Source organism: Gadus chalcogrammus, chromosome 11, assembly GCF_026213295.1.
Source record: "Gadus chalcogrammus isolate NIFS_2021 chromosome 11, NIFS_Gcha_1.0, whole genome shotgun sequence".
NCBI classification, from domain to species: domain Eukaryota; kingdom Metazoa; phylum Chordata; class Actinopteri; order Gadiformes; family Gadidae; genus Gadus; species Gadus chalcogrammus.
In genome coordinates, this window is record NC_079422.1 from 22,438,477 (window position 1) to 22,466,153 (window position 27,677).

General features: G+C 44.3%; 6 protein-coding genes across 8 annotated transcripts in view; 3 read left to right on the forward strand and 3 right to left on the reverse strand.

Moving 5' to 3' along the window:
* Nucleotides 1-3,208, forward strand: part of pnp4b (purine nucleoside phosphorylase 4b) — a 5,208-nt gene extending 2,000 nt beyond the window's left edge. Inside the window, exons 3-7 of the mRNA XM_056603067.1 lie at nucleotides 74-177; nucleotides 490-665; nucleotides 1,170-1,360; nucleotides 2,104-2,183; nucleotides 2,851-3,208. Of these exons, the coding sequence (XP_056459042.1) occupies nucleotides 74-177; nucleotides 490-665; nucleotides 1,170-1,360; nucleotides 2,104-2,183; nucleotides 2,851-2,982 (683 nt within the window). The 3' untranslated portion in view covers nucleotides 2,983-3,208. The remainder of the gene's footprint in view (nucleotides 1-73; nucleotides 178-489; nucleotides 666-1,169; nucleotides 1,361-2,103; nucleotides 2,184-2,850) is intronic.
* Nucleotides 3,209-3,736: 528 nt separating this feature from the next.
* On the reverse strand, nucleotides 3,737-8,989 carry decr1 (2,4-dienoyl CoA reductase 1, mitochondrial). The gene is made up of 10 exons (XM_056603066.1): nucleotides 8,679-8,989; nucleotides 7,886-8,067; nucleotides 7,414-7,471; nucleotides 7,226-7,312; nucleotides 6,657-6,804; nucleotides 6,280-6,379; nucleotides 5,606-5,678; nucleotides 4,856-5,002; nucleotides 4,684-4,746; nucleotides 3,737-4,205 (listed from the first exon to the last, which is right to left on the reverse strand). Exons 1-10 carry the CDS (start codon nucleotides 8,748-8,750, stop codon nucleotides 4,143-4,145), a joined length of 993 nt encoding a protein of 330 aa, XP_056459041.1. The 5' UTR covers nucleotides 8,751-8,989; the 3' UTR covers nucleotides 3,737-4,142.
* A 247-nt stretch (nucleotides 8,990-9,236) lies between these two features.
* On the forward strand, nucleotides 9,237-11,905 carry pmvk (phosphomevalonate kinase). The gene is made up of 5 exons (XM_056603072.1): nucleotides 9,237-9,424; nucleotides 9,682-9,745; nucleotides 10,303-10,455; nucleotides 10,560-10,689; nucleotides 11,233-11,905. Exons 1-5 carry the CDS (start codon nucleotides 9,336-9,338, stop codon nucleotides 11,379-11,381), a joined length of 585 nt encoding a protein of 194 aa, XP_056459047.1. The 5' UTR covers nucleotides 9,237-9,335; the 3' UTR covers nucleotides 11,382-11,905.
* On the reverse strand, nucleotides 11,870-17,945 carry LOC130392531 (tropomyosin alpha-3 chain-like). 3 transcript variants are annotated; one of them, XM_056603068.1, is made up of 9 exons: nucleotides 17,870-17,945; nucleotides 17,057-17,236; nucleotides 15,461-15,594; nucleotides 14,201-14,318; nucleotides 14,046-14,116; nucleotides 13,578-13,653; nucleotides 13,246-13,308; nucleotides 12,795-12,864; nucleotides 11,870-12,404 (listed from the first exon to the last, which is right to left on the reverse strand). In XM_056603068.1, exons 2-9 carry the CDS (start codon nucleotides 17,186-17,188, stop codon nucleotides 12,322-12,324), a joined length of 747 nt encoding a protein of 248 aa, XP_056459043.1. In that variant the 5' UTR covers nucleotides 17,189-17,236; nucleotides 17,870-17,945; the 3' UTR covers nucleotides 11,870-12,321. The 3 variants fall into 3 exon arrangements, with proteins under 3 accessions (XP_056459043.1, XP_056459045.1, XP_056459044.1); XM_056603070.1 differs by having other exon boundaries at nucleotides 17,861-17,915; XM_056603069.1 differs by having other exon boundaries at nucleotides 17,797-17,888.
* Nucleotides 17,946-18,111: 166 nt separating this feature from the next.
* On the reverse strand, nucleotides 18,112-23,542 carry polr3glb (RNA polymerase III subunit GL b). The gene is made up of 9 exons (XM_056603071.1): nucleotides 23,469-23,542; nucleotides 23,269-23,304; nucleotides 22,580-22,710; nucleotides 22,046-22,175; nucleotides 21,073-21,141; nucleotides 20,692-20,748; nucleotides 20,341-20,426; nucleotides 19,939-20,064; nucleotides 18,112-18,775 (listed from the first exon to the last, which is right to left on the reverse strand). The coding sequence occupies exons 3-9, from the start codon at nucleotides 22,697-22,699 to the stop codon at nucleotides 18,689-18,691; spliced, it is 675 nt and encodes a 224-aa protein (XP_056459046.1). The 5' UTR covers nucleotides 22,700-22,710; nucleotides 23,269-23,304; nucleotides 23,469-23,542; the 3' UTR covers nucleotides 18,112-18,688.
* Nucleotides 23,543-26,144: 2,602 nt separating this feature from the next.
* Nucleotides 26,145-27,677, forward strand: LOC130392508 (ankyrin repeat domain-containing protein 34A). Its single transcript, XM_056603032.1, has one exon. The coding sequence runs from the start codon at nucleotides 26,145-26,147 to the stop codon at nucleotides 27,675-27,677; it is 1,533 nt and encodes a 510-aa protein (XP_056459007.1).

Genomic DNA, 27,677 nt, shown 5'->3' on the forward strand with positions numbered 1-27,677 from the left:
GTACACAGTGATAGTATGAGTACTGTAGGTCTAAAATATGCATGTTTATCAGAGGATTTCTTCTGTGTTGCAGTACCGGGCCATGAGGGCTGCCTGGTGTTTGGAACCATAAAGGACCAGTGCTGTGTGTTCATGCAGGGCCGGGTTCATCTCTATGAAGGCTACTCTCTGTGTAAGGTAATGTCTTCTTCTCTATCTCTCACCTTCTCTCCAACACTCACCTCTCTATCTCTCACCTTCACTCTATCGCTCATCTTATCGCTCACACTTCCCTGACATCACAGTGTGTCTCTAGTGACATCACACGGTGGCGTATCTGATCTCATGCTCCAGGAGACATCACAGTGTTGTGTATCTGATCTCATGCTCCAGGAGACATCACAGTGTTATGTACCTGATCTCGTGCTCCAGGAGACATCACAGCGTTGTGTATCTGATCTCATGCTCCAGGTGGCATCACAGCGTTGTGTATCTGATCTCATGCTCCAGGTGACCTTCCCAGTGCGGATCTTCAAGCTCTTGGGTGTTGAGACCTTGGTGGTGACCAACGCCTCCGGAGGTATCTGTCAAGACTATAAAGTTGGAGACATCATGCTCATCAAAGACCACATCAACCTGCCTGGCTTTGCTGGACAACACCCTCTCTGTGGGCCGAATGATGAACGGTATATATCATGAAATCATACTAATAACAATAGGTATATAAAACAATAATCCTAAACATTATCAACCCTATCAGGGTCCTCTGATGTGGTGAGATAATTAGAAAAGAATGTTTTCTTTTACAGAAAGAGGCATTGATGGATAGATAGAGAGATGAATGATGGATGTTGAATCGATGGACAGGTAGATTAACGGATGGATCGAACGGATGAAGAATGGATAGAAACCAACATGGATGGATAGACAGAATGGAAAACAAATGGCTAGAGAGATAGATGGATGGATGGATGGATAGACTGCATGATAAAAGGCCAGAGGGGTCGGTGGATAAAAACAAACAGAAAATCACACATTCTAACGTTAGCTAAAGATTGGTCAACATTCCAGCGAGGAAAGATAGTGTGGGCCGCCTCCAGTAAATGCATTTTCTGCGGTCAAAGTCAACAATGTCCTTTATCATGAAGTCCTCCAGTCTCCTCCACAACACAGTGTGTTCCCTCTGCTAGGTTTGGGGTCCGGTTCCCCTGCATGTCCGACGCCTACAGTAAAGACCTGCGGCGGCTGGCCCTGGACATCAGCTCTGAGATGGGCTGCAGTGACTTTGTCCGGGAGGGGGTTTACTGCATGGTGAGCGGGCCCAACTTTGAGACCATCGCTGAGGCCCGCATGCTGCAGGTCCTGGGCTGTGACGCCGTCGGTGAGCTATGACATCACACAACCACGACATTACATCATGTCGGTGAGCTATGACATCACACAACCACGACATTACATCATGTCGGTGAGCTATGACATCACACAACCACGACATTACATCATGTCGGTGAGCTATGACACCACACTACCACTGCATTACGTCATATAGGTGAGCTATGACTTCACACTACCATTACATTACATCATGTCGGTGAGCTATGACATCACACAACCACTGCATTACATCATGTCGGTGAGCTATGACATCACACTACCACTGCATTACGTCATGTCTGTGAGCTATGACATCACACAACCATTGCATCACATCATGTCGGTGAGCTATGACATCACACTACCATTACATTACGTCATGTCGGTGAGCTATGACATCACACAACCATTACATTACATCATGTCGGTGAGCTATGACATCACACAATGATTACATTACATCATGTCGGTGAGCTATGAAATCACACAGTGACATCATGCTGCTCAGAGATAGGACCTAACCCAACGACGAGTTGGACAGATATCACAAAACGACATCATCAGTTTGTAAAATATGACATCACACCATTACATTACATCATGCTAGTGAGATATGACAGGTCCAAATGACAACCCCTACAACTAACAGGGAATCCATGCCTCCTACCCATGCTACTTGTCCAACCCATAAGCAGTGCCTCCTTACATGATACATAGACTAATTAAAGTGTTATGCAATTTCTTCATCAGGTATGAGCACAGTTCCAGAGGTGACTGTAGCCAAGCACTGTGGTATTCGAGTGTTTGGCCTTTCTCTGATAACTAATAAGGTAAGTACATCTCTGATAACCATGAAGTATTTACATCTCAGATAACCAATGAGGGTCTGACTCCCTGTGGTCACTGGAGATCCCATGTCATTAATCTCAAGGGTCAGGGGCTAACCCTAGTGTCCTGGCCTAATCCACAACCTGGCTCTTGTACATGTCCACATAATGAGACAGAAAGACAGTAGTTGTAATTCTGCCAGACAGTATTGTGTGTGGTTCTACTAAAGACAGTATGTGTAGTTCTGCGATAGACAGTATTGTATATGTGTAGTTCTACTATAGACAGAATTGTGTATGTGTTGTTCTACTAAAAACCGTATGTGTAGTTCTACTATAGACCGTAGGTGTAGTTCTGCTATAGACAGTATTGTATATGTGTAGTTCTACTATAGACAGAATTGTGTATGTATGGTTCTACTAAAGACAGTATGTGTAGTTCTACCATAGACTGTATGTGTAGTTCTGCTATAGACAGTATTGTATATGTGTAGTTCTACTATAGACTGTATGTGTAGTTCTGCTATAGACAGTATTGTATATGTGTAGTTCTACTATAGACTGTATGTGTAGTTCTGCTATAGACAGTATTGTATATGTGTAGTTCTACTATAGAACGTAGGTGTAGTTCTGCTATAGACAGTGTTGTGTATGTGTTGTTCTACTGCAGGTGTCTCTGGACTACAGCAGGGAGGAAATGGTGAACCACGAGGACGTTCTGCTGACCGGTAAGATGAGAGCAGAGTTTCTGCAAAAGCTGGTCGCCACTCTGATAATACGCTGCAACCATCAGGAACAATAGCGCCTCAGACCACAGCCCCGGGACCCAGAACACCACCCAAACCCCCCCCAACCTGAACCAAGAACACCACCTACAACCCCCCCCAACCTGGACCAAGAACACCACCTACAACCCCACCCAACCTGGACCAAGAACACCACCCATAACCCCACCCAACCTGAACCAAGAACACCACCCATAACCCCACCCAACCTGAACCAAGAACACCACCTACAACCCCACCCAACCTGAACCAAGAACACCACCCACAACCCCACCCAACCTGAACCAAGAACACCACCCATAACCCCACCCAACCTGAACCAAGAACACCACCCAAACCCCCCCCAACCTGAACCAAGAACACCACCCATAACACCACCCAACCCGAACCCAGAACACCACCCATGACACCACCCAACCTGAACCAAGAACCCCACCCATAACCCCACCCAACCTGAACCAAGAACCCCACCCAACCTGAACCGAGAACACCACCCGTAACAACTCTTCCCGAAGACCTAGAAGCACCCCTAACACCACCCTTCCTGAACCACTAACCCCACCTCCCCAGACCCAATACACCATGTCCTCGGGCATAATACCCCCACCTTTAACACCACTTCGCTGGGACCCATAGAACCACCTCATCTGGAAAAATAACACCACCATCGCTCCTGAACCAATAGCACCACCACCCCAGGACCATGAAGGCACCGGATTTACCATAGTCAAGGATAATGGCAGGGTTTTACTGTACAATATCAAAGTGGCAATGTATAAAGAGAAAAAAAAAAATACATTTGGAGTATTTTGGTAAATATGCACCTACACACAATAAAAAAATATTTGCGGGCCTTAAAACGAGTATCAGGCTTTGCTGCCATCTGCTGGCAAAGGTATGAAATACGATTTGGCAAAAAAGGAAGATTGTATGGGAAACATTGGTCTGGTCTTGTTCATTTATTAACAAATTAATACATAGCTCGGTTACGGAGAAGGCCAATTAGACATGAGTAGTCATTCATGGAAAACAAATACATGATCCGTTGTTCATTGACAACCACACAATCCTAGTCTCTTCCAACTGGCGAGGAGAAGTCAGGGGAGAAGTCCCAGTGATCCGGCCCCCACACCTGGGGGTCTCCACATATATCTAGAGGTCTAGGTGGCTTCAGGTATCAAGAAGATCCTTTGGTTTTCCTGATCATGGCCTCCAACACACCCCACTCTTCCGGAGTCACCTGCAAAAAACACCCAAACACAGTTTGGTTTAGAGCAGGGGTCACCAACACAGTGCCCGCGGGCATCATGGCGCCCGCAAGGACCACATGAGGCGCCCGCAGGCCTGTTCTAAACATAGCACTACTCATTCTTTGAACAACTCTTTCCCACCTTTTTTTAAGTCATTGTTGATAATTATTGTGAGAAATCATTAACATGACTTAGTTAATTGACATGTCTTCACGTAGATGAGTATCATTAATCATAAATAGTAATATATAACTAAAGGCAAACTGAGCAAATTTGTTATTTCAGAAGAGTGTATAGAACTGGGTGCCCTTCGTCTGACTCAGTGCCCGTGAAGTAGCTCTCGGGTTCAAAGAGGTTGGTGACCCCCGGGTTAGAGCGTCAGGGTGGAACAGTGTTGGGGTGAGAGGATAGGGTGACACGGTGGAGGGGCTTGGGGTGGGATGGGTCGGGGAAGTTGGAAGGACGGACCTTCTTCAGTTCGTTGAACTCCCCGGCCATGGAGACATACTCTCCTCCGTCCATCCGGATGACCTGAGGGGACGAGGCACACACGCTTCAACTCTACGCTGCAGAGCACATACACACAGCATCGATAGACATTAAAGATGATCACGTTAACCGTGGTAACCTCCCCACTCACCGCTCCAGAGACCCAGCTAGCATAGTCGCTAACGAGGTAAGCGGCCAGGTTAGCGATCTCGCCGGGGGTCCCCAGACGGCCTGCGGGGATACGACCAAGCATCGACTTCTCAAACTGCCCCGTGGGGTCCAACCGGCTGAACGCACCCTGGAACCATGGAGGAAACATGGGCAAACATGCGCACAAATAAGTTACACCATACAAACTTATATCCACTATAAAAAAAGCCAAAGAACTTGAATTGGCCCTATTTATATAATCCTATTTATACACTCCAAACAATGTTTGTGTTAACTTATTGCCAGGGCAAGAACATGCATTGTTAGGGTTTCCACTACTGGTTGCGGTCCGTACAGCCTATGCGAACACACCAATATTCTGTATGTTTCAAGTATGTCAACGCTTGCCCTACAAAGGCAAAGTGCAGTAACTACGCCAACATTGAAACTGAGAAAAATGCCTTCAAAGTTTTCATACTGGCCGGCCAAACCTGTTGCAGGTACAATAGTGGTGATACTTTCAATTAATACCTTTATAGGAAGAAAAATAGTTTTTGTCTCAAGACAAAGAAGGTGTTATAAAACCCATTTTCAGTCTGAACTCAATTTTGACAAAATACGTAGTTACTGCACTTTGCCTGGAGCTGTGTGTGAGCCGCTATGCGTCAGCAGTACTCCTCATGTTCCTAGTCTGTGATTGGCTGAAGCCTGAGCGGTACCGTAGTTGTACTTGTTGAAGACTGCGCTCTACCTTCGTTTTGATTGGTCCAGGCTGGATGACGTTGAACCTCATCCCGTAGCGCCCCCACTCTGCAGCCAGTGACCTGGAACACAGTTAAACTGGTAACACTGATATATACCTGCTACACTGGCCTTCACCAGGAACACTGGTTTATACTGGCCTATACGGATTACAGTAGGAACTCTGGTTAATAGTAGTTAATACAGATTATAATGGCTTTTATTGGGTTATACTGGTTAATACTATGTGTATACTTTTTAATACTGATTACAAAGCATTATACAAGTTTATACTGATAACACTGGTTTAAACTGCTTCCACTGGTGTATACTGGTTAGAACTTGTTAGGCTTTGTAAACGTTCAAACAAGAGTCTCCAGTATTAACCAACTGGTTAATACTGGAGACACTTGTTTGAACGTTAACAGAGGCTAACACAGGTTTATACTGGTTACACTGATTCATACTGATTTCAATGGCTTGTACTGATTCCACTGGTTTATACTGATAATATGGTAAATACTGGTTACACTGGCTTATTATAATTAGACGGGTTTATACTGGTTACACTGGCTTATAATGGTTACTCTTGTATATACTTACAACACTGGCTAATATTGGTTACAATGGTTTAAAGTTATTATATGGGTACAAGTAATCTGTTGGGTTAACAAAACGACTTACTTGCAGAGTGTTTCGACTCCAGACTTCGCGGCTGCGCTTGGAACCACAAAACCAGAACCGGACTCTGCATAGATGGTAGTGATGGCCAGGAAAGCAGCTCCTATACACACACACACACAAACTTATAATTAATATTCTCTCACACGCGCACACAAACGTATAATTAATATTCTCTCACACACGCACTCGCACACAAACACACATATAATTCATATTCAGACACACACACACAAACGTTGATTCATATTCTCGCACACGCGCACACGCCCTCGCACACAAACACATGTATAATTCATATTCACACACACACACACACACACACACAATCCATATCCACCCAAACAAACGCACACACAAGCAGGGTAAACCAGCCCGACCTTTGCCCTCCTGGATGAGCCGTTTGCCCACCTCCAGGGTGACGTAGGCGGTCCCGTTGAGGACGATGTCGGTGATGGTCCTCCAGGCGTTGGCCGACAGACGCTCGGAAGGAGACACAAAGTTCCCGGCTGCGTTGTTTATGATCACCTGGGAGCACGCCGGAGAGCCAAGGTGAACCTCATGTGAACACTGATGTTATCGAACCAAACGATGATGTCATCAGATCAAACAATGATGTCATCGGACTTAACGATGATGTCATTAGATCAAACAATGATTTTAATAATAATAATAATAAATCAGTTTTTTATAGCGCTTTTTTTTCATCATTAGATTACATAATTTCGCATTAGATCAAACGATGATGTCATTAGATCAAACGATGATGTAGTGCGATTAAACTGATCTAATAGCTCTGTTATGACATCTAGAAAAAATGGAGTTGTGATTTATACACACACAAGGATCATATCAGAGGGGACCAGATCAGATTAAATCAGAACCCCAATTAACCAGATTAAAACCAGCCAGGTCAGAATAGAGCAGATTAGATGGGACCAGTTCGTACATCTGGAAGACCGGCGAGCTCCACCAGCTTGTCCACACAAGCGGCCACAGCCGCGGGGTCCCTGACGTCGCACTGGAGGGCCCGGACCTGTGGAGAGCGCCGGGGTCAGAGGTCAGAGCGGAGCTACAAGCCACCGCTCAATGCGCCGGACATTGGACAGGAACACAGGAGATAAGGAAGAAACACACCTGGTTTCCCGTTTGAGAGGTGATCTCTTCTGCCGTCTTCTCCAAGACATCCAGCTTCCTGAAATACAGGCCGGACCGCGTAGAGCAGGGGTACGGTAGTTACAGAGTCAGATATAGTCCGTACAGTAGTTAGTCGTACAAAGCACAGTTTCAGTCAAAGATAGTCTACTCTATAGTAAGTCTTACATCCTCCATAGTTAGTCATAAATAGCACAGGTACTCAAACATAGCCCTTATTTAGTCATACCTAATCCATAGTTACAGTCATACATAGTCCATAGTTAGTCATACATAGTCCAGTTACATTCATACATAGTCCATAGTTACATACATAGTCCATCGTTACATTCATACATAGTCCATAGTTACAGTCATACATAGTCCATAGTTACATTCATATAGTCCATAGTTACATTCACACATAGTCCATAGTTACAGTCATACATAGTCCATAGTTACAGCCCCCGCCCACCTGCTGGCGATGAAGCACTGCGCTCCCAGGCCGGACAGCGTGGTGGTCATGGCGCGGCCCAGGCCCGTGCCCCCCCCGGTGATCAGAGCCACCTTGTTGTTGAAGCTCCCGGGGAGCAACATGGCTCCTTCACAGGCGGGGAAGTGCCCTCCATCCTTCTGGCTCAGAGCACGACTCCAGGGCTGCAACAACAGCAGAGACACAACGTTTAGCCAACGAACGTCTGGCCTATCAAATGCATTGGACTGTCGGTCCATTTACTCACTTATGCGTTCATTTACAGTTGGAAGCCAAGTCGAAGCCGGTTATTGCTAGTTTAATCTTCTAGGGTTAAACCTTAACCTACCCCTGACACACATTTCAGTTATGACATGTCTCAGTTGTCACAGTCTATCCCCTACCTACTACATAATGACCGGTCTGTGTTTTAACTGTCTAACCCCTAGTTGCCCTTTAAGGACCTGTCTCTGTTACAGACACAGGTCCTTAAGCGGCAGGTAGGGGTTACACAGTGACGTTTCTGTATCCACTGTCTACCCCTACCTGCTCCTTGAGGACCCGTCTCTTTATTCACTGTCTTACCCCTACCAGCTCCTTTTGACTTTTTTCTGTAGTCCAACCTGCTCCTTAAGGAGCTGTTACTGAATAAACTGTCTTACCCCTACCTACTCCTTGAGGACCTGTCTCTTTATTCACTATCTAACCCCTACGTGCTCATTATTGGTCAGTCTCCGGATTCATTGCAAGTCGCCACTGGAAGACAACTAAATAGTACATAAATGTATGGTCTTACCCTAGCTTGCAGGATCCATCGTTGAGGTAGGAACATGTTTTTACCGAGAGAAGATAAACATGATGCAGCCATGTCTTCAATGAACTTTCACCGAGTTTCGCCTTACAATGTTTGAAAGTAATGTTTCCAAGTATGTTTTGTTTAACTTAAAGCTTGCACATATGTAAGTTGGGCTTTTAATTCTAGTGTCTACATTCAAGAAACAAATACAGTCGAAAACAAATGAAAAATCATTACATATGTACAAAAGCTGAACACGCCTTCTATTCAATTACAATGGTTTGGTCCATTATTCACATGCCCCTCATGAAAATTACAATGGTTTGGTCGAGTGTGTGGCGATTATCACATGTTAACGTAAACCTAGTAATATAATACACACAAAAAAAGACCGTATCTGTTTACTTTTCCCGGTGACTATTATACATATATTTTGATTACATTTGTATAATTTATATCCATTCATAAACAACTATTAATACAAATAAAATAACTTGACAATATTAGAGTGAATTCAAACGAGTAATAATTTCCTCTTATCCCGAACTCCCTGTATTACGGTAACGTCACAATCAGCTCATCGATTGGCACAATAAACCGAACATGCTGTGGCTCGACAAAACTACAATTAAGTAGTTATACACCTGAATAAAGACAATGGCTTCAGCAGAACCCAAAATTATTCTAGTGTTCAGTGGGAAACGCAAATCCGGCAAAGATTATGTGACGGATTTCATTCTGAAAAGGTAAATGTTTAGCATTGGATACGTCCAGTCCTATAGAAAAACCTACTGTCAGTTCACTCCCTCTATACAGACCTATATATATATATATATATATCTGACAGTATTGTATCGGCCGTCTATCAGTTTTAGACATATGGATATCTAGATAGATGCGTGTGTGTTTGTAACAAATTAGACTCAAATAATGTTTCCAAGATCTTACCTGCTGCCCCTTTGAATGGTGAGGCTTGACTAACCTAGTTCTCTGACCCATGAAGGCTAGGGTCGGAGATCTGCTGCATCCTGCGTCTCTCTGGCCCGCTGAAAAAGCAGTACGCTCAGGTAATCCTCACTCTCTCACCTAAAACCTTACCCTCACACTGACTCCCCCCCCCCCCTTACCCTCACACTGACTTCCCCCCACACACACACCTTACCCTCACTTTTCTATCACTCACATAAAGCCTCTTGCTCCACAACATTAGTTTTGGGATGATGTTAAACTCGGGGTAAGTTATAGTTCCTGTGTGGTATGATGTTAAACTCTGGGTTAGTTGTGGTTCCTTTGTGGTACGAGGTTGAACTCTGGGTTAGTTCTAGTTCCTGTGTGGTGTGAGGTTAAAGTTAAGGTTATTTGTGGTTCCTGTGTGTTAAGATTTTAAATTCTATGGAGCTTGTGTGGTATGACATTAAAGGTACGTTGAGTTGGGGCTCCTGTGTGGTATGATGTTTAAATTCTGTGGATCTTCTGTGGTATGACACTAAAGGTACGTTATTTGTGGTTCCTTTGTGGGATGCTATTAACTATTGCGGAAGGGTTTGTTTTCGTTCCTGTGTGCCGTGTCAAAGTCAGGCGTCAGTTGGTCTCCTATCCTGAAGAGTTCTAATTTGAATTTCAGGACCACGGACTGGACTACAGCGAGCTGCTGGCCGCAGGGGGCTACAAGGAGACACACCGCGCTGACATGATCGCCTGGGGCGAGCAGCAGAGGCGCCAAGACCCGGGCTTCTTCTGTCGCCTAGCAACAGAGGCAGCCCAGCAGCCCGTCTGGGTACGGGGTTAACCAATAATCTAAACATATACACAAACACACACAAATGTATATACACACGTACACACATCAAATGTAATACGACTCTACATGTGGTGTGTCAGATTGTGAGTGACGCGCGGCGGCGTTCGGACCTGCGGTGGTTCCAGACAGAGTATCCGAGTCAGACGCGCTGCGTTAGGGTCCAGGCTTCAGAGGAAACACGAGCGGACCGCGGCTGGCGCTTCACAGCAGGTGAGGTCCACGTTTAACGGCCAGTAACACTCCGCTCATGCTCCCGCGACTCCTAGCTTTACTCATGCTCCCTCTCCTTCTAGCTCTAGAGACTCATGCTCCCTCTCCTTCTGGCTGTAGACTTATGCTCCTTCTAGCTCTAGAGACTCATGCTCCCTCTCCTTCTGGCTGTAGACTTATGCTCCTTCTAGCTCTAGAGACTCATGCTCCCTCTCCTTCTAGCTATAAAGACTCATGCTCCCTCTCCTTCTACTCCTTCCTCTCCTTCTAGCTCTAGAGACTCATGCTCCCTCTCCTTCTAGCTATAAAGACTCATGCTCCCTCTCCTTCTACTCCTTCTTCCTCTCCTTCTAGCTCTAGAGACGTATGCTCCTTCTCCTTCTAGCTACAAAGACGTATGCTCCCTCTCCTTCTAGCTCTAAAGACTTATGCTCCCTCTCCTTCTGGCTTTAGACTTATGCTCCTTCTAGTCCTAGAGACTCATGCTCACACTCCTTCTAGCCCAAAAGACTCATGTTTAACATCCTTAACATCTCTCGGCAGGGATAGACGATGCAGAGTCAGAGTGTGGATTGGACGGGGAGCAGTTCGACTGGATCATCACCAATGAGGCAGAGGCTCCAGCCTTAGAAGAGCAGCTTGAGAACATTTTACAACTCGCCTCACATGCAGCAGGACCGCACAACTCCTGAAGCCTCCGTCAGAAACGTCCAGCCCACCACAACCGCAGAAGACACTGTTGAAAACATTCGGCTGCGTTGCACAAATGCTTCGTCAGAACCTTTGTGCCTTCTTTTAGCCCTCCAGTTCCTTGAGCATGACAAGACAATAATAGTCCTAACTGGACATCGAGTGCCTGAAACCTTTCCGTCGCTTTATAATGCAAAGAATAAAGTTTCCTTCATAAGGTTTATTTACCCAGAATAATCCATCCATGTAGGCGTTGGGAGGATGGGACGGTTAGGGTAAAGCTTTGAGAGATGGTTATAATAATGAGATTATGGCTAGGTTAAGGTAAAGTTTAGAGACTAATGGTTTCAGGGTTAAAGGTTAGACTTTGGGTTTGGGTAAAGGTTAGCGGGTTAGATTTGGGACGGTTGGGAGGATTCATATTGGGTACAGTTTAGTTTAATTATCTACAAGGAATGAAGGGGACGAGTGTGCAAAGATGTGCTCACATATTAAATAATGACACCACTAATGAAATGCTATTAAATGTGGCCCTTTATTTTTAAAAATCCTGCATTAATTACAATAACATCACAGCAAGAAACTGCAAATACTGGGAGAGAATTGTCATCTTTCAGAACTTGCATGATCTACTTCTTTTAATTGTTATATTTCCAATGATCACTTTATTTGCTGCAAAAATAGACTTAAATTCTATCATTAAGAGATCCTTTGACCCAAGGCTTTTCGTTGGCCCCTCCCATTAGTGCAGTGGAATGTGTTGCAATTGGCCGATCACCTTTCCCCGCATTGGCTAACACTCAGCTCCTTGGCTGTATTGGCTAGATCTTTACGTCCGTCACAGACCTGGACAGGCTATTGGCAGGATGGGGTTAACAGTGAGACTGGAACACTGTGGAGGAATGTATGAGGAGGAATGGAGGAGGAGGAGGAGGTCAGGCCCTAGCAGCTGTTGAGGTCCTCCAGCGTCTGGTCCAGGGTTGCCTGAAGCTTTTTGTTGGAGTCCTTGGCGGCAGACAGAGCATCTAGAGGGTTCAACAGAGCATTGAGCGCGTTAAAACAGTTTTTTTTTTTATAAACCCAGGTCGCCATTATCAACCTTTATGTGGTTCTCAACTCCTAATAACTCCTCATCACTGAGGTAAACGATAGTGGACATTGGTATTGGCTGTCACTGTGTATATAATAAGGTCCTGCTACTATAAAGACATCACTGTTTATAATAACTACTCGGCTTTGACTGCCATGCGGTAAACATCAGGCGCCTTTCCCCCCTCCCTATGCCGTACCATATTTCAATCAGTCCATAACCGTACAAGGGAGCGCACCGAACCAAGAGCGTAATCCCGTACGGGAGGTTATAGTACCGGGAACCATTGCACCCCCGCCGAGTGGAAAGTGAAAGGAAGACTTACCCTCGAGCTCATCGATGCTCTTCTCTAGTTTGATGATGGACCTCTCTGAGAACTCGGCCCGGGTTTCAGCCTGAGACAGGAAGTCAATAGTTAGCACACTATTGGAGTGAGTGGGTGAGACAGTGAGAAATAGATGAATAGCCTAAACAAACAACGATTTAGCCTTATATTGTGCGGACAGCGTTGAAACTAGTAGGGGAATCGCCATAGTTAATATAAGGGGTTGTGATATGTGCAAAAAATAAACAGATATTTTGACGAAGATGTTAGGATACAACTGCACAGGGCCATGTTAACAAAAGCCACCCATGTTCCCGTACCACATTGCAATTAAACATTACCTTCCAGTGCCGACTTCTCTCGAGATTAATAAGACATTTCGTGAGTTCCACGTTGCCAGCCTTTAGTTAGTAGGTGGATTATCACAATGGTTAACCTGAGGGGATCTCACCTCTTTCAGTTTGTCACTCAGGTTCCTGATCTCTTCCTCATAGCGGTCTTCTTTCTGGGAATACTGGAGAGACCGAATGGTTCAACAAAGGGTTAGATACCATTAGAAAGAAATACCAAATGGAGGCTTAAATCAAGTCATAATATGGTCTGTGTTCAATCATATATTATTTGAAAACTTTACATAACTTTGTAGTGCATTACATTATTCCGTCCATCCATGAAATGTATGCACCCCCCCTACACACACACCCGCACTAATTTGACTGGAAGGAGGTATAGCCCCACCCTCATTAAGTGATTGACAGGAGGTAAAAGGGGTGTGGCTCCTACCTTCTCTTCAGATGCCTGCTTGCTCTTTAATGACTGGTCGAAACCTCTCATCTGGTCTTCCATTTCCCGGAGCTTCCTAGGGACAGGCAGGAGGGGTCTCAGAGGGAGTGGCGCTCAGCTATATTTATAACTAATTAATGCCCGAGTACTTTTAGAGATGCAGAGACCGATGGATACAGAGGGAGAGACGTGATGCGGCGAGAGAGACATGCAGAGACAAAGCAAGACCGGGACATGCAGAGATACAAAGAGACATGCAGAGATAGAGAGACGTACGGGGACATACAGAGACATCGCAGTGCCCATATTAAAAGATACCCGATGTGATTCATTGATTACACTGATTTAAAATAAAAAAATAAAAAATAAAATCTACCATTGTGCAATTACAATGGATGAATGACATACAGAAAGACACAGAGAGCCTGAGACATGGAGCGATACAGAGAGAGGGCACGGGTCACTCACCCCTCTGCCATCTCGGCCCTGTCCTCCGTGCGCTCCAGCTCTCCCTCCAGCACCACCAGTTTGCGGGCGACCTGACACAGAGAAACAGCGTTGGAGCAGGCAGCCAGACAATGTATGCGCGTTTGCATCCATGGCGACCGGCGGCGGGAACTCACCTCCTCATATTTGCGGTCGGCCTCCTCTGCGATGTGTTTGGCCTCCTTCAACTGCACCTCCTGGATCTCCATCTTCTCCTCATCCTTCAAGGCGCGGTTCTCGATCACTTTCATACCCCTGGGGATGCACAGGGAACCCCACGAGTCAGCAGCCGGCCACGTAGCCAGACACACAGCTAGCCTGGTTTAGGTTTGTTTGTGTTTGTGTTGGCACACTGAAAGTTAACCAGACGTTTGGTGAACAACTAGTGAAAAAAGCGATGACATCTGTCAAAATGTAGCACATTACCATCTTTTGCTATTAAAGGAATCATTTGAAATGTTTGGTTCATCCAAAATCTGTTTTAAATCAGGCCGAAATGTGATATCTTGGTCTGGTTTAAAAAACATTGAAATGGCTGCAAAATACGATCATTATGAACTAGGGCTGGGCGATAAAGGAATCAATAACGGGCTTAACACAAATGATTATCGCCTCTTATTGTTTGGACGCGTTAACAACACAGAGGAGCGGTACCTTGTTGTCGGATGCAACTAGCAATTACCCGATCACGGGACCCAAAGACTTGTATTGTTCACGAGACGGGCCGTCATTATGTTCCCTCACTGAGACAACTAATGCTTGCCCTGCATATAACGTACTTCCTCTTTAGGTCATCCTGACTCTCAATAAAGGAAGACTACACTTAGCCATAAACAAATAGCCTGTTTCATTGCTCTCCGTTATAGAAATGATCAACCTGCGTCTCACTGGAGATGTGGGTTTTTGTTTTTTTTAATTTGTGGATTCAAGAGTAGTCCTATACTTTGTCATTATTCAAGCATCCCCATGTCAGCTGTAGCTATTGAAGTATCGATAACCTCGGGGGACAAGGCTTCAAAGTTCTAACCGCTACATCAACTGAAGCATTGACGTGAAAGGTTGATATTTGAGGGATGTCTTGCACAATTACAGATCCTTTAAATATTTTAGCCCTGGTAAATCGGACTAAATGTTAAAACAAGATACGAATACATGAAAAGACTAGCTGAGTGCGAACGGCCGTGCGCCGGACTGCAATTACTTACTGGGTTGAGAAGCGTCACGGAGAAATGTGAACCCAATTTAAAAAAAAATTAAAGCCTAATTTAATAAATGACTGATGACTTCGGCCAAAACAATTTTTTCACTTCAAAGATCTAAACGACTAGCATGTCTGGTGCAGACGAGAAAGTAAAGCAACAGCTAGTGGACGCATGGCGACCACCCCCAGTATGTACCGTTCGCTCTCATCAGATGACTTCTCGGCCTCCTCCAGCTTGTGCAGGGCGGTGGACAGTCTCTCCTGGGCCCGGTCCAGGTCCTCCTCGAGGAGCTGGACGCGCCTGCCCAGGGATGACACCTCAGACTCGGCCTGGAGACACAAGGTACAGACACGATGACACAACATGTACACACGCTACCGTCTTAACGTGTGAGACTACTCCACTCCTCAGTTAGCCATGCAGAATTGAAATGACTCAATAGCAATGTTCTGTCCTCTCTCGCTGGCTGTGCAACTGTGTGATGCAAACGGGTGTAGCTCATCTGGCTGGGTGGTTTGAGTGGGAGGGGTTAAGGGAGTGTCGAAACCAAGATTCCTCAAACCCCAGAGAGATCTTTGGGCTGGCCAGCATTTTTATAAATGTTTTTTCTATTTTTTATTAAAAAAATTAATTTAAATGATAACACTAGCATTGACTACAGATATGTCAAGGTTGTTTTAAGTGACGAGCTCCATATTTACGGCTACTTTATATTTGATGTAAAGCGTATATAATTGAATAAATACAGGTCAACTTCCTCTTATGCTTAATTTCCCCTTTTATCATGTTTTCATGCCAAGTCAAATTGTAATTATCCTGCTCCAAAAACGGAAAAAATAATTCTCATTACTGAGAGTAGGTATGAATGCCACGGTGCCATAAAGGACACGGTTACATTCAAATTGTATATGGAGAATCAATGGGTCATCCAATGTCAAATCAAGTGACATTTAACTCTCAATGTCACAAACACATTTGTGCACGTTTATCAGAGAATGTGTTCCAGCAAATCAATGCTTATAAATCTTACATTGGGTCAGACAGAGGACAGGCCATCCACCTACTCAAACACTCTTGTTTTAACACTTTGTTTTATGATGCACGTTTCCCTTCTGTACAGTTTTAACATCACTTTATAGTTATTTGATATTCGTGAAGTCCAATTTTCATTAATATTTGCATTGTACCCATTACCTTGCACCTTGTAACTCTTGCTTCGATACATTTTTCTAACTTACTAATTCAATAAATATTGATATTAAATTGTGAACAAAAATACAAATAGCCTGGAAAATGTTCATATGTCAGAGGCCTCCCAAACGGACATTATCATTTTACTTTGAACATGACCAAGTAAACGAAATACTGCTGGCCCCAAAAGGACCAGAAAGTCGACTGCTGCTGCTATGCGGACTAGAGAGGAGACAGCTGATCAAATGTATACATTTATATATATTCATCCAATATGGAGTCCTTAAAAAGTGCTTGGCTGAGGCTTAGCCGTCTGCTCACACGCATAGACGACAAACAGCACAAGCCAACTAACTTCAGTCTGCCAACTAAAGCCTCTTATCAAACTAAACAACTACCAGCATCTGCTCTCAGAACTCCTTATCCTTGGTCGTGGTTGCTGGTCATTACCAGGGCCAAATAAATCCACTATTTCCTCGGGAAAATCTCCTAGAAAAGCCCACAATTAAAGACCATTGTGCAGGGCAAATTGGTGCGGTCATAAAGTGCAATATACAGAGTAGTAAATAAAACAGGTATATAGCGGGACACGTCCTTCACCTGTTCTCTGGTGCGCTTCTCTTCCTCCACCCGTCTCTGGAGACTCTCGGCTCGCTCCTCCGCATCGTCCGCTTGTTGCTGCAACACTCGGATCTTCCGCTTCACCGCCTCCACGCTATTCACTCCAGACATTTTAGATGTTGTTTTAGAGCAGTTGGGTTTTGTGTTCGGTCAGCGTCTCTGAAAAAAAGAGAGTCATGTCAGTAGTCATCATCATACGACCTCACCTAGATGTGATTCCAACATGTTAGCAAAATGTGACTACAAAATTTCCCGAACCAACGCCCAGTTCAGGACTAATGCACCACGACCCTTCATGCGCTGCCCGGACCATTAGGATTTGTCCACAATCTAAATAAAATGTTATATTACTGCGAATAGTTGACGCTTTTGTCGATACTGTATCGGTTCTACAAAGTTTCGTGTACATTAAAGCATTACCAAGGACTGCATACCAACGATAAAGATTTATATTAGCCAAAGCATGCTAGCTACTGGATAGCAAGCGAAACGGTGTCACCGGCTATTTTTACTCGGGTACAAATATATTTCCCTCAAGAGATTACAGATGAAATACCCCAAAAAATAAGATTTTGACTTTGTACGGCTGAATAAAAAACTTTGCGTAATGTCGACTACGGAAACTTCAAAGTCTACAACTGCGATCTACCGACATGTCCCTCTCTATGTGCCACTTAATATACCAATACATAAGATATAAAATGTTCTGACTAATTTACCTTATATTTAAACTCTATATTCCTTATATATGTTAAATGTATACTAAGAACCAGAGATAAGAACCTTAAATACCTCGTCCGCCTTGCTTCCGTATTTCAATCGCTTCCGCTTAACTCCACCCTACATCAACTTCCGCTTTACTTAAGCCTCCACACACTGATAAAGTTTTTTCAATCTTTTCCAAGCTATTAAAAGAGCATCTATGCTATTTATTTTATCCAAGTTTACCAGACCTAAATATAGCACCGCAATAAATGACCACAATGGTCCCTGTCGTAAATTACTCTTGTATTTACCCGCAATAAATGACCCCGTTATTCCAAGATAGGGCTTGTAAATCACGTCACTAACAATTACCGCCGCAAAGGAGCGTTCTAGTATCTTGATATTAATGGTTTTGGTATTTTTTTAGTGATTAATCGCGAAATTATTTGGCATTATGGGGAAAAATTACTGTCTTTAAAACAGGCAAAGCGTTTCTCATGCGTGGCGTGCCAAATCAAAGCTTTTAACTAGGTGACGGTATGTTTATGTAAAGGCTTTTTAGTACTATGACTCTTGAGTCCTCTCAATATGGGGGAACATCGGCAAAAAACAAACAACATGATGCATAATGTACAAGCTCTATAGGGTAAGGTTAAGCTAAGACTAATGTATATACAGGACTCCATAGGGGTAAGGCTAAGGGCTAAGGGCTAAGGGCTAACCCTTATAAATAAAATTTATTATTATTATTATTAACATCCAGGCTGTCACCCTAGAATCAACTGATAAAAAGACACACAGACACTTTCTCTAAAAGGCTTGCTTTAAAAAAATATTAAAAGAGTACACACAGACGATAAAAAGTGTTGTGAACCAGGAGTAACCCAAGAGACATGTACATGTTGGTCAGTAGACAGCCTCATCCAGGTTTTCATCGCTGTCACCTCCATTGTCTTCTCCGTTGTCAAAGTAGGACATGATGTAGTCCGTTCCCTGGAGACACAATATTATGATGTATTGTATAGTACCTATTAGAGTGTTTAGTGTTGTTAAAGTGTTGACCTATTTCAACACTTTCAGGAAAACTTCTGGATCCTTCCTCCTGGAACCTATTTTCTTATAATCTCTGAAATCGGTCGCATGACTTCTCCTTGAGCGAAACTTTTTTGGCATCAGTTTATTTTGCTGTATGGATCCCTTCAATAATGAGGCAAAACAAACTTTTAGACGATGATTATCGACAGTGCGCTATTGCCCCAAAGTATTACATTGAAGCCTGTTACTCAATACTAAAGGGCTGCTTATAGTACCACGTTCACGCAACGCAAGGGGGTTAAGGACCCATTACGTTCGTGCGGACCCTCCTTGCGTCCACCGCAATGGCCTGACGTGCGCCTCCCAAAACCTGTAACCTTCCATTGAGGCGACGCAGCAGCGAGGGCTGTGATTGGTCCGCTCACTAGAACCATAAAGGTTCACGACTGCGTCAAAGCGTCTGCATGGTCATTGCGTTGCGTGAATGTGGAAAACATAATCAGCCCATAACCCAATACTAACCGTAACCCGAAAATAGTTGTCCGCATTAGTCCCTTAGACCTAAAATATTTGGAAAATAGGGTCCAGGTTGAGCTGTCAAGAAGTTTTCCTTAAATACATAATACATATATATCTATATATATATAGATATACATGTAGCATCATACTTACACTTCAAAGCTAGGGTAGGATATTTGGCGGAACCAGCCAGAGTAAGCTAGATTTAAAAAAGTATCAAACCGAAAAAATGCCCACCCCTTCCTTGAGGCCACCCTGCCTACGTCGCTCCCCTTAAACACGTGACTAGTTTGCTTACTCTAGCAACAGGTCTGCTTAGCCATGTGGAAGACTGCTTGTGCGCAATGATTGCACGGGTGGAGTGGGTGCAGGTGGCCGATTAGGTAGCTCGAAGGACATGTAAGCCATTCAATCACTGAGTTTTTTTGTTGGGAGCTTTTGATTTGTTGATTGCGATCAGGATGTAAAACACCTGGAACAAATGTATTGCCTACGCAACCTAAAACCATATATATTTGAATATTTATGTATGTATTAATAATTGGATATACCTAACTCAACCCCTATCCCTGAGTGATATGATACATTTGCATGCATGTCACCTCCTCAAGCTCCTCCTCTTCGTACTCCTCCTCTCCTTCTGTCCCCTCCTCCTCCTTCTGTTTCTTCTTCGTCTCGTCCTCGTCCTCATCCTCTGAGCTGCCGGCCTTCTCACCCTTCTCGAGCGCCTTGAATAGAAACATACATCCCATAATAATAATCAGGGAAGGAACCCCACTTCTCAATGGCAGAAAAAAATAGGGAAGGAGGGAGCATAGACATTTTTGGGGGGCCTAATGTTTGCATATAACTGTTGGGGCCGTTTAACATTTGACCATTTAATGGATGATCGGTAGATCATCAATGACAGGATTAGAGGGTTTATAGGCAGATAGGGATGCAATTGTTACATCCCTATTATATACAGTTATTGGTAGAAATAATATAATTTTAAAAGGATTTACCTCCAGCTTTAACAGTACATCTTCTTTCTTACTGAGGTTGTGATTGGCTGAACTTCTGTCCATGCGATCAACCGGAAGAGAAACCCCTGCAGAAGGTATTGGACAAACGTGAATGTAAACACATTAATAAAGATCCTATATTGATAATGCAATGACAGCAGAGATTTACTATGATCCAATAGAAACAGAAATAGATACAGAAGAAAGGTTTTAGCTTGCATCAGAGCTCCCTGATATGAAAAACAAATCTGTCATTCCAATGTAGATGCTAGCTGACTTTACCGGGTAGAATGCCTGAGTAGTTACAGCCCTTTATATTATGTATATGTATATATATATAATTGTACTTACTGTTCTCCACAGGCTTTCGGACTCTGATACGAAGTTCTTTAGGCAGCCGACTCCAGTCTTACACACACACACACACACACACACATTTGAAAGGTAAATAGTGGTACATACTACAGAAGTTGACATATAAATCGTGCTGTGTCAGTGAGATTTCCAGGGTAATGTTTGTATTTATTTATTTTACATAATAAATATATAATATATATAATATTTATTTATTTATATTTTTTCGAGGGTCTATAAATGTGCGTGAAACATTTTGGAAGTATTGTTTTTATATTGCATTATAGCACAAGCCATATTGGAAAAGAAGAAATAATAAAGTGAATATAGTAATTGTATACTCATAGTAATACAGGAGTCGTATAGTAGTAGTAATACCTGGCTTCCAGTCTATCACGTTGTCCGCAGGTTCCCCACTGTGGTACTTATCAGAGTAGCGCTCCACGTCTGAAACACAGAAATATTAAGTATTCTTAAAGTATTCCTCTTTATTACAGCAGTATTCATAGTATATTACTGAAGTACTCATAATACTTGAAGCAGCAGTCACATTATTCATTTTCATGACTGCAGTACTCACAGTATATTACTACAATACTCACAGTAATTAACTGCAATATTCTGAGTATATAACTGCAGTATTCACAGTATATTACAGTAACAAACAATCTTCTTTTATGGATGAAGGTGCTCCACCTATATTGATACATCTATAAATCTGTCTCCCTATTTACCTGTCTGTCTGTGTGGCTTCCTCTCTGACTGTGTGTCTTCCGGTCTTTGTCTACAGGTCTGTGTCTGCCCGCCTTTGTCTAGCTGTGTAGAGAGACCCCGTCCACACAAAGCCGATTTTTTGGTGAAACCGCATAAGTCTTGTCCGTTTCGGCCGACCGTTCAGACGGAGCCGGATTCATTTCTGAAACTGCTCATTTCCGAAACCACCCTCGGAGGTGGTTTCAAATCTATCCAGACCTATGTGGTTTCGTGTTAGGATTCGTGTGGACGCCTGAAACGCATACGATGACGTTGTTAGCCCCCCACCAGCTGGGGGACGTCAGAGTTGCGTTGAATTTTTTTTATTTATTATTTTATTTGTATTCTTTTTGTAGCTTTAAATAAAGCCCCTTGATCAATTTAATTACTAACTGTGCATTTAAAAGTATTTCTGCTCAATGTAAAAGGTTGAATCTCCTCGTGACTTAATGTTTGTATACAGCGCGCAGGCTTGATGCACTCCACTTTTTTCTGCGGAGAACCAGCGCCTTTGTCTACTGTCTGTCTTTTATTACCTGTCTGTGTGTCTACCCGTCTGTGTGTGTACCTGTCTTTTTCTAGCCGTCTGTGTGTGTACCTGTCTTGGGAGCCGCAGGTCTGATATAGAAGGGCAGGGTTTTCATGGCTCCTCTGAACTCTTGTTTCAGAGCCTGCATGTACTCGGCCTCCTCGCCTGTCGCCAGGGGAACCGGCTTGTGTTCCATTGGCTGCAACCCAAAACGAGGATCAATCAGATATGGAATCATGGCGTCTACACATTGTATTATCATAGCTGAGAATTATCATAGCTGATCATTATTATGGCTGATCATTGTCATAGCTGATCATTACTATGGCTGATCATTATCATAGCTGATCATTATCATAGCTGATCATTATCATACAGGTTTTAATCATGGATATAAGCATAAAGTGGGAAGTGCCCTAAGCCTGTGATTGCATTGGTAATAGCCCAGTCCACGTACTGGGAATAGACCCATTTATGTACTGGGAACAGACACCTCTACATACTGGGAAGTTGGGAACAGACACCTCTACATACTGGGAATGGACTCATCGGCGTAATTGGAACAGACCCCTCTACATACTGGGAATAGACCCATCTACGTACTGGGAACAGAGGTGTTGGTTGCAGGATGGATGGAGGGAGCCCTTCTCCCTTGGCGAAGCCCATAGCCTCGATGCTGAAGGTCAGGTTCGAGCGTCCCCGACCGCGGCCGCGACCCGCCATGCCGCACCCCTCTTGGGAAGAAGCAGAATGTCAGTACTGACGCTATTATACTGTCTGTTGCTATTATACCGTCTGTGATTGTAAAACTGTCTGCTACTGTCAGTACTTTACAATCATTCTTTCTGTAACTATTATACTGTCCGTTACTGTCTGTTGATACTATCTTTTCCTGTTACGGTCAGTACTGTCTGGTCAGTAAGTACTATATATTTGTTTCATACTCTCTGGAACTATCATACTGTACATTACTGTTAATCTGTCTGCTACTGTCAGTAAAAGTTATAGTTTATGCTACAGTAATACTGTATTTTACTACTGTCTGTTACGGTCAGTATTTTCCACCGTCCGCTGCGCTAATTATTATATTGCTGAAGATCTAGTCCAACACAAAGTTTGCAAGCAATAGTGACTTCAGCAGCCCTGTTAAAAAGTAATTGGTTTCCTCATATCTCCAGCCACTTAGCGAGGTCGTTTACGTTACACATCTCAACGGGTAATAACATGCATATAAAGACGAAGAATAATTATATATTAATATAAATAGTAACAATAAGAATAATGGTATTTACCTTTGCTAGCTGTTGCTAATCAGTTCGATCCAACCGCTAAAAAGAACACACAACTTTATAATCCCATCATAATTATGTCTTAAGACAGTAATATCTTACATCACAGTAAAACCAGTTGAGCAGTAATATTTTAGAATTGCAATGAAACCAGTTAAACAGTAATATATCGCCAATACAAAGAGTACTGAAACGGTACAAACCTTGCAAAATAAATCTAACAAAAAGACGAAGACTATATTGTTGTTTATACGCATGGTTCCTGATATATGAATATGTGTGTTATTCTGCCCCCTGTTGGTACGGAGTCCCACGACACCATCTCTACATGTAGTCGATCCATAATGTTAACGGCTTCAATCCATATAATTCATGAAGAGATTCGGGGGTCGGTATGCAGTGACATAATGAGTAATTATTTTTAGTTAAGAAGCTGTTGAGGATTTCAGAATGTGTATGGGTTGTTATTAGGGAGATCTTTTATTTATTTTTTTGCAATTTTATAGACTTTTTCTAGAATACCTATTTGTTTATATTCAGGAAAAATCTATGTGACTCGCTATTACATCTCTCTCTTTCTCTCGCTCTCCATCTCTCTTCTCTCTCTCTGTCTCTCTCCACCTATCTCTATCACCACCGCTCTCTGCATCTCTCTCTCTCCCGCTCTCTCTCCCTCTCCTCTCTTGATCTCCCTATCTTCACCTGTTTCTCTCTCACACTATACCTGTATCCCTACCACTCCAAACTCTCTCTCTCTCTCTCTCTCTCTCTCTCTCTCTCTCTCTCTCTCTCTCTCTCTCTCTCTCTCTCTCTCTCTCTCTCTCTCTCTCTCTCTCTCTCTCTCTCTCTCTCTCTCTGTCTGCGTGTGCATGTGTGTTAGGAAGCACGTGTTGTCGTAGGAACGCGTCTGTCGGAATCTAGCGAACCAGTTGCCATAGAAACTGTGTTCTATAATAGCAACAGTCACTATATACCCCCTAAAAAAACCTACCTTGAGGAATTTTGTGAGGGCTACTGACTTATAATAATAGTATTGACAATAATAATAATAATAATAATAATACTACTACTAATAATAATAATAATGCGAAGAATAAAAACAACTAGTAATAATAGTAATGATATTGTTAATTTAATAATAACAATTATAATAACATTTAAATAAATACGTAGGATAATTATAATTATCAGTATACAGTATTATTATTACACATAAACACACACGCACACACACGCAGACGCACACACACACACACACACACACACACACACACACACACACACACACACACACACACACACACACACACACACACACACACACACACACACACACACACACACACACACACGCACGCACACAACCGCGCGTACTTTCACACATACACGCACACGCACTTCAAACCTGCCAGTCAAACATTCCGATTATCATTGCCGTTCTCCGCGAGCTCCTTGTGAATTCAGTGAGTGGGCGCGAGAGAGCGTCTGATCCAGCGGCTCCGCCCCCGCACGCGCGGGCACGCAGAGACACAAACGCACACACACACACACACACACACACACACACACACACACACACACACACACACACACACACACACACACACACACACACACGAACGCACACACACACACACACACACACACACACACACACACACACACGCACACACGCACGCACACGACGCACGCACGCACACACGCACACACACGCGCGCGCGCACAGGAGAGGAGACGGAGTGGATGTAATGGCAGCGCGGTAAGGTTTTATATTTAGACTATATATAATGATAACATATAAACTGTATATTATGAAAACATATGAACTGCATGCTATATATAGACTCTATATACAGGCCTATTATGATAAAATCAACGGTAAGCGCTGAAGAAATCACAGCAGGTAAATGAGACTATACAGACTTCTAGCTATCTGTTCAAATAACACAACGTTAATTGTCTTGCTATTCTTACCAGGGAAGAGATCCGATGAATTAGCTTTTAGAAAAAATGGAAAGGGAAAAGCCTGAGCGCATCGATGTGTATCGTTATGTCTCGATATTTCTCTATGTGTATCGTTATGTGTCTCTATTCCATGTACTTACTTCCTCTGCAGTGAAACCAAACGAACGACTGCTTGGGAATATTGATCTGAATAAAAGGCAACCAAGTGATTGGGAGCAATGTTGAAAATTGGGCTTATGTAATTGCAGATATGCAGCCAAAACAAGCTGCCACAAACACTAGACCATGAGAGCCTACTTTTATATATTTAATGTATATTTGCTACCTTTTGTTATATTTATATATATACATAATAATAATAAGAATAACACCTATTTTTAAAACATATTTTTGCAGTTGTGTAACCTGCATGCCAATCTGCTTGGAGGACCACAGCAGCCACTGGTGGTAGATGCTATAGGTGCTAACTCTAAATGCTTTAGATGCTATCTCTAGATGCTTATTTCAGATGCCAACTCTAGATGCAGAAGATGCCATCTTTAACCGCTATTTATGCTATCCCCATAGGCAAACCATAAATGCAGGTTCTAAATGCTAAATTTGCTATATCTAGATTCTAATATTATATATACATATAATTCTAGATGTTATAGTCCTAGCTGTAGATGCTATGTATAGATGCTATATATACTATATCTAAATGCTATCTATAGATGCTATCAAGAGATGCTAACTCTAGAGGCTATCTCTAGATTCTACATGTACTCTCTCTAGAGGCCAACTCTAAATGCCAACTATCTCTATCTACGCTACAAGTTCTGAATATCTACTTTGTTTCCTCCCCAAGGTCATGTGCCGTCTCCTGGAGCGTGAGTCGGCAGTGCTAGGCTAACTCCCGGAGGACCACGGGGACCATGGGGGATGGAGAGGGCAATGCCCTTCTCAAAGCCGTCTTCCAAGGCAAGCTCAGACTCACCCGCCTGCTGATAGAGGGCGGGGCTTACATCAACGAGGGCAATGAGCGCGGGGAAACCCCCATCTCGGCCGCCTGCATCGCGAGCTACGACAACCCGCAGACCCGCAACAAGATGGTGCGCTACCTCCTGGAGAAAGGCGCCGACCCAAACATAGCGGACAAGAGTGGCCGAACTGCCCTCATGCACGCTTGTGCCGAGCAGGCGGGCCAGGAGGTGGTGTCGCTGCTCCTGGACAACGGAGCGGACCCTAGTCTGAAGGACTACTCCGGCTCCTCCGCCCTGGTTCACGCGATCAACAGGGGCGACCGGGACACCCTCCAGGTGCTGCTGGACGCCTGCAAGGCCAAGGGCAAGGAGGTGATCATCATCACCACCGACATGTCGCCCTCCGGCACCAAGAAGACCAAGCAGTATCTCAACTCCCCTCCCTCCCCTGCAATACTTGACAAGGCCTCCCCGACCTGCATGTCTCCATCCCAGGTTGAGGTAGGCACCTCCAACTCCCCGGGGACAGAAAAGGAAAAGGATGACGAAGGGATGTTCAGCTTTGCACTGGCCTTACCGTCAGTGCCGTCCCCGGCGGACCGCAGGCCTCCTCCCCGCAAGCTGCTGAAGAGGCTGAACTCTGAGCCTTGGGGACTCGTGGCCCCCACGGTACTGGGGGCTCTTGCTCAGGACAAGGTGGACGTTGGACTTAAAGAGGAGGCAGATGCGACCAGCCTGTTCGCCTCAGAACCAGACAAACCAGAACCGGATAGACCTCTGTTATGGCGGCGGCACAGCATAGAGACCCACGATCCCTGTTCCCCAAAGCTCGCCGATCGCTCCAGCTCCGAGGACTGGCCGACGCTCCCCAGTTCTTCCTGGGCGGACAAGGTCCAGCAGCACCAGAGTCTGTACCGCAGGAACACCGCCCCCGAGACCCAGGAAAACGCAGCCGCGGCCCCCAAGGCCCTCGTCCACCCCAAGCTGACCCGCATGGACCACTATGAGTCCGACAGCCACCTCTGCCCAAAGTCCATCCCGGGATCCCCAGACTCAGGAAGAGTGTCCGTGGAGAGGAGGCGCTTCAACGCCTCCCCGTTGTCCCTGCTCGCCTCCTCCTCCAAGGAGTCCCTGGAGAACATCCCCAACTCGGTGTCCCCGCTCAGCGTGCGCCGGCGGGCCCCGGGGTTGCTGGAGCGGAGGGGGTCAGGGACTCTCCTCCTGGACCACATCTCCCACACCAGGCCTGGCTTCCTGCCCCCCCTCAACGTCAACCCCCACAGACCCATCCCAGACATCAGGGTTCCCCCGTGCAGCGGGAAGATCCTGGTGCCGGTGGCCCCCGCCTCCCCCAAAAGAGGCCCCGACTTCAAGGTCAAGAAGAAGCTGCTGCGGAGGCACTCCATGCAGACGGAGCAGATGAAGCAGCTCTCCACCTTCCAGGAAATCCTGGCTGAGAAGGTTGTCCAGTCAAACGCTGACTAG